This window comes from Mus pahari, chromosome 12 (assembly GCF_900095145.1).
Source record: "Mus pahari chromosome 12, PAHARI_EIJ_v1.1, whole genome shotgun sequence".
Taxonomy (NCBI): domain Eukaryota; kingdom Metazoa; phylum Chordata; class Mammalia; order Rodentia; family Muridae; genus Mus; species Mus pahari.
The window spans coordinates 27,289,627-27,296,230 of NC_034601.1; the positions used below are offsets into that span (position 1 = coordinate 27,289,627).

Consider the following 6,604-nt stretch of genomic DNA (forward strand, 5'->3'; position numbering starts at 1 on the left):
CCAAACAAAAAACAAACCTGGGGCAGGAGATATGGCTCACAGGTAAGTATTGTAACTTGGGCATAGTGGTACATACCTTCAATTCCTGCAATAAGGAAGCAGAATTAAGCAGATATTTGTGAGTTACAGGCCATCTTGGTCTACAGAGAGTTCAGGATGACTAAGGAAAGCCCTGTCTTAAAAAAGAAAGTGACAGGGGATGGGAGCATATGTTTTAATCCCAGCACTAGGGAGGCAGAGGCAGGTGGATCTCTGAGTTTAAGTCCAGCCTGGTCTACAGAGTGAATTCCAGGACAGCCAGGGCTACAGAGATGCCCTGTCTTAGAAAAACAACAACAACAACAAAACAAAACAAAACAAAACAAAACAAAAAAACCACTTATTGCTCTTCCAGAGGACCCAAGTTGGCTCTGCAGTACCCACATTAGAGCTCACAATTATCTGTAACTCTAATTCCCCTCCTTTTTTGGTGTTTTTTTTCAAGGCAAGGTTTCTCTGTGTAGCCCTGGCTGTCTTGGAACTCACTCTGTAGACCAGGCTGGCCTCGAACTCAGAAATCTGCCTGCCTCTGCCTCCCAAGTGCTGGGATTAAAGGCATGCGCCACCACTGGCAGGCTAGTTCCCCTCTTCTGGCACATGGTGCACACACTTATGTGCCCACAGAACACTCATGTATAGCCAATAAATAAAACTTTTAAAATGAAAGTAATATCTCTATCAAATCTAACTATAGAGTAGCATATACATTTGTATGTCCTATATACATCTTCCAGTACAAACAGAGTTGTCTGGTTGTGTGTTGCTCTATGATGGCATGGTCTGTGTTCAGAGGCAAATGTCACAGTGCACGCCAGGACACCCGGGTTCACACCATCGGTTCTTTGAAACTATATCTGGATGTTCAGGCTATTAAAAGCTTCATGGACTGGGTGACCTTCTGGGCAGTACTGAGATGGGATGTTCCCATCGCCGCTGCCTGTTGCCAAGTGGAAGACAGCAGATGATTTGGGATCTCCAGCGCCGCAGAGTATTCATCGTGCTGTGTGCTGTTTCCTTTCCTTTTCCTCCTTCAGAAGATGACCCATGAGACCACAACCCTGATATCCTTGAAGGAAGCAATGAAAAGGTGGCACAGGGCTCCAGGGAGGGAACAAGCCCAGTCTGCTGCTCTCAGGAGATGAGGACTGAGTAATGAAGAACAGAAATAAACAGGGAACAGCAAACACACTAATTAGAGACATGTTTGCTAAAGTTCTTTGAGACTTGCAGGTTAAAAAAATGTGTAAATTGGTAATTTAAAAAAAAAAGCTGGTGGTTGGGATTAGCTCAGTAGTAGAATGCTTGTGTAGTTGAAAGGCCCTGTTTTTTAAATCTCCTGTACCTGCATGTGCATGCATGTACACAGACACACACACACAATCAAGAAAAGAATCTGCTTTGAGATGCTATAACTGTTTAATTTGTGCTAGATTCACAAAAATAAAATGTGGCTTTTTCCCTCAAGGAGTTCATGGCTTTTAACAATGGTAGATTTTTTTTTTAAAATACAGTTTAAAACAAGTGATCTTATACTGATGATGTTCTAAAAAGACAAAAGGTGCGAGAAAGAGTCATCAATTTATTTTGCCTAAGAAACATGGCTCTTGATAGAGGGATACTTTAGCTGGATCACAGCATCGGAGTGAGTGCTTCATATAAGACTTTAGTTACAGATCAGTATCCAGAATGTGTGAGAAGACTCCTGGGCATTATACTCCTTGCTGAGGAGATCTGATGTGGCCCTAAAGTCTTGGTGCAAAACAGATATATTTCTAGCTGAATTAAATGATCACAATAGTACTTTAGAGAAGTGTGTGGAGGATGAATCGGAGACCAGAGCAAGGGTCCAGTGAGTCTACTGTAGTTCTAGGAACAGCTGAAAGATGGTGGACTGGCTTACTGCGGATGGCAAGCAGGAAATGGGTTAGATAGAGATCCGCTGGGGGATCGATGAGATTATTCTTAGATTTCCAACAACTGAATAAACTGTGAAGCTTTTAAACGGGCTAGGGTAGGAGACATTACACTCAGATTTATATTTTAAATTTAAAAGTTCTCTTTAGGATTGGCAGAAATGACCATTGATCTCCTCTCTAGAATTTACACTTTATGAAAAGCAAACTAAAATAAAAGAGGTCTGGGTGCTCAAGGCAGGCCTGCAGAGGGCAAGGATTTCCCCAAGTCTTCTCTTGCCTAGAGAAGGTATGAGGCCCTAGGTTCAATCTCCAGCACCACCATTAACACACACACACACACACACACACACACACACAGAGAGAGAGAGAGAGAGAGAGAGAGAGAGAGAGAGAGAGAGAGAGAGAAAGAGAGAGAGAGAGAGAGAGAGAGAGAGAGAGAGAGAGAGAGAGAGAGAAAGAGAGAGAACAAACAAATGAGAAGAACCCTGTTAGCAATTTAACTACAGTGCCTGTGTAAACTTGGTAGGGGTTATAAATAACTTGTTAGAGTTCTAGGTTTCTCTTGACCTGAACTTCCTTTCATCCTTTAACCCTGTAGAGTAGGCAACAAACTCCAAGCTCTAGACACACAGTTTAAAGAACTGGACATCACCAAGGATAACCTGACACTTCGATTTGAACACCATAGCAAGACTTTGGCAAGCCAAGCAGCCCAGGATGAGATATGGACAGCAGCTCTGGCCCTTGGGTGAGCAATGGTTAAGAAACCCTGGCTTTTAGCTGGGCGTGGTGGCACATGCCTTTAATCCCAGCACTTGGGAGGCAGAGGCAGGCAGATTTCTGAGTTCGAGGCCAGCCTGGTCTGGTCGACAAAGTGAGTTCCAGGACAGCCAGGGCTATACAGAGAAACCCTGTCTTGAAGCCCCCCCCCCCAAAAAAAAAGAAATCCTGGCTTTGTGAGAGCTTTTTTTTTTTTTTAAATAAGTTTTTTTTTTTTTTTTAAAGATTTATTTATTTATTATATTTAAGTACACAGTAGCTGTCTTCAGACACTCCAGAAGAGGGAGTCAGATCTTGTTACGGATGGTTGTGAGCCACCATGTGGTTGCTGGGATTTGAACTCTGGGCCTTCTGAAGAGCAGTCAGGTGCTCTTACCAACTGAGCCATCTCACCAGCCCTTTGTGAGAGCTTTTAGTGGCTATTCCAAAACCGAGCTTGGTACGATCCCCAAAGGTGTCACTTGGGCTTGGTTCCTCCACGCAGAAGGCATTAGTCTGAGCACCTGTTTACATGCCAGGCACTGCAGCACACACCTTGTGGCTCTCTTACCAGCTGGTTTTACTGATGGGAAATGAGTAAAGGGGTTCCTTCTCCATGCACAGCTCACCTGATGGGAGGCCTGGGACCTTGGCTATGCAGTTTGGTGCAGGTCATACTTCTGAAATTCACATCTGTTTTTTTCTAGAGGGTTTTCATTGCGCCAACCTACTCAAATGCAGCTTTTGTTTGTGCACAAAATGTTCGTTCCATTTAAGGAGCTTTGCCCGTTTTTCATAGGTTCACCTCAATGGAACTGAATATTTTATACAGCTATGTCATCGAGGTCCTTATTTGCTTGCACACTCGAATGCTTCAGAAGCTCCCAGACCTGGTGAGAAGTCTTCCGACCTTAGCCTCTGTCCTTAGAAGAAAAGCCAAGAACAAGCACATTAGGCTTGTGTGGGAGTCTGTCCTGCAGGAGTACGGGCTGCAGGAGAGAGAGGTCTCAGCACTTTGTACCTTCTTCATTGTACATGGCAACAAAGGAGAGCACTATGCTGCGAACGTAAGACAGATGTACATCAAAGATGTTTCCTTCATGATCACCAACATGGTAAAGAACCAGACTCTACAGGATGGATTGCTTAGAGCTGTTCAGATTATCGAGAAGGGGAAAGCAGCACAGGTCCCTGAAAACTCAAGGGGACCCCTAATAGAGTTGATGCCCCCAGTTAAAGACTAACCTGTTACCTTTGACCCAACAGTTGCACTCTTGGTCATTTGTATTGTAAAAACAAAAAAATGCATAATTTAATTTTATAGGCTTTTTTTATAGCAAAAGTGGAAGGAACGTTAAATAAATTATGACAAATGGATACAATGAACATTGTATGTGTAGCCACATTTTAAAAATAAGCAAGCTTTTTATAATGAAGTAGAATTTGGGGTGTAGCCCCGAGTACATTTTTTTTTTTTTGTATGTATGAGGCTCTGGGTTCAATCCCTGATACTACCAAATATATAATAAAGAAACTTATATGGAATTATTACTATTTGGTGTTTTGTTTAAATATTTATAATGTTATATACAAAAGGGGCAAAACCAATTTTATGCACACACACACACACACACAATTTTTTGTTCACTACATAGTTTCTCTGTGTCTTGGAACTCATTATGTAGCCTTAGCTGGCTTCAAACATGGATATTGCCTGCCTCTGTTTCCCAAGTGCTGGGATAGTCGTGGTTGCCCAGCATACCTATAATATCTTCAAAGGATACTGTGTGTAAGTTTAGATACATCCACTTCTGCAGAGATACTTAAGTGGTGTGGTTTGGAGGGGGGGTGGACTAAGAATCTAAGAGTCAAAGGGAAAGAAATTGCTTTCACCAGCTAGTGGAACTTCTCCTTTAAATAGGACATGACATCATTGTCTCGAATCAGAGAAGCTGTGATCAGCCACAGCACATAGTCATGAGCTCAGGCCTACTGCCATTTCCTCATTGATCAGAAAGGGAAATGCTACTTTCCCCTGAGTTTCCAACCCCAGACATAGGCTGTTCATAATCTTGCTCCAGCCATACCTGATCTTTGGGGATGCTACGCTATACAAGAGGTGGACAGTTGATTGTGGTTCGGAATGGAGTGATGCAGCTTATGGTGGTCATCCCCACACGGAGGTGGGGATTTTAGATGGTTTGCCTTCAAGTCATCCATGCTACTGTAAGTAATCCACACTCATGCTCCTGTAAGACCAATGAACTCATTGGTTCACCAAGCTGAACTTGGTTGGAATCTCTTCTTTGGTCTGTTTTTGCCCTGTCTACGGGAAACAGACATTTTTTATATTCCCCTAGGACGAGTCAGACTGCTTGCTCAATTTGAACATTTCAAAATTTGAATGCCTTTTGAAGGGCAATTAATCAATTGAAAGTGTTACATATTGGGGGGGGGGGAGATGACTCAGTGGCTAAGAGCATGTATAGTTCTTCCAGAGGACCCGAGTTCCACTCCCAGCACCTATGTCAGTGTCTCAGCCACAGCTCCAGGAGAGTCTTGCTACTTTCTGCCAAGCTTGTGGGCCTTAAGTCTTTAGAAAGAAAGCTGAAGACCTCAGTGGACTGTGCCGTAGAAAGAAGTGAAAATGTCAAGTTGCCACAGGTCTGAGGATTCTCTGGCCAAGCATTCATCTTTCTAGTGAGATCAGCCTTCTTACAGATTTACAAGGGAGTAGAACGAGAGTCTGTTAGCCTGGTAACTCACAATGTTGCCCAAATTGGACTCTGTCTTAGTTAGGTCTTTACTGCTGTGAACAGACACCATAACCAAGGCAACTCTTATAACAATATTTAATAGGGGCTGGCTTACAAGTTCAGAGGTTCAGTCCATTACCAAGATGCCAAAGCATGGCAGCATCCAGGCAGGCATGGTGCAGGAGGAACTAAGATATATATCTTCATCTGAAGGCTGCTAGCAGAATACTGCTTCCAGGCAGCTAGGATGAGGGTCTTAAAGCCCACATCCATAATGACAGGCCTACTCCAAGAAGGCCACACCCACTCCAAATGGGCCACACCTTCTAATTGTGCCACTCCCTGGGCCAAGGATACATAAAACAAGGATATACAAACAGTCTTTAAGTATTACTAAACTCTCTGTATAGACCAGGATGACCTCTACCTCATAGAGATCCTCTTGCCCCTGCCTGCAATGTTTTGAGAACCGGCTGACCAATTGAGGAAGGGTCTCATATAGCCCAGGCTGGCTTGGAACCAGTTATGTAACAAAGGCTAGTTTATAATCCTTTTGTGACTACTTCCCAAGTGCTGGGACTATAGAAATGGGTCTCTTTGTTGAGCTCTTCAGACTCCACATACCAAACCCAATAGGCATTTACTCATGCTAAAGTCTTGGGTACAGGGCCCAAGCCAAGCACCCCACAAAACCAAGAGGGAAAGCAATAACAGCCAAATGTCTACATGGCTTAGTGTTAGCCAGTACCATAAGGCTATCACCCCCTCTTTATTTAACCTTTACAAAGATTCTTTGAAACCACCTGTGTAACTTTTTGTTGCTGCTTTCCTTGAACGTCACTTGTCTATAAAGCCAGTATCTGCTTGTCATAAACCATATTCTATAAAATGCTAGTGTTGCAAATAAATGCTAAGGAATCTCCTTTTAGCACTAAGAACTTTAGAAAGCTTGGTTAGGAGATGGGTAGCCTAAAAAATACTGAAAGAATAATTACAAAAAATCCCTGTTCGGATCTTGGTTTAGAGAGTTACTTGATTAAGCAAGTTTCTGCAGCCTGCAGAGCGACCAAAAGCGGGAAGAGTTGCTACTGGTTGGCCAGGCGCAGCCGCACGCGCAGCTCCCGGAAGTCCCGC

General features: G+C 43.3%; 1 protein-coding gene across 1 annotated transcript; it reads left to right on the plus strand.

The window, feature by feature from the left end:
* The first annotated feature begins 987 nt into the window (after nucleotides 1-987).
* On the plus strand, nucleotides 988-4,161 carry Smco1 (single-pass membrane protein with coiled-coil domains 1). Its single transcript, XM_021208853.2, has 3 exons — nucleotides 988-1,126; nucleotides 2,554-2,703; nucleotides 3,514-4,161. The coding sequence occupies exons 1-3, from the start codon at nucleotides 1,077-1,079 to the stop codon at nucleotides 3,956-3,958; spliced, it is 645 nt and encodes a 214-aa protein (XP_021064512.1). The 5' UTR covers nucleotides 988-1,076; the 3' UTR covers nucleotides 3,959-4,161.
* The last annotated feature ends 2,443 nt before the right edge of the window (nucleotides 4,162-6,604 follow it).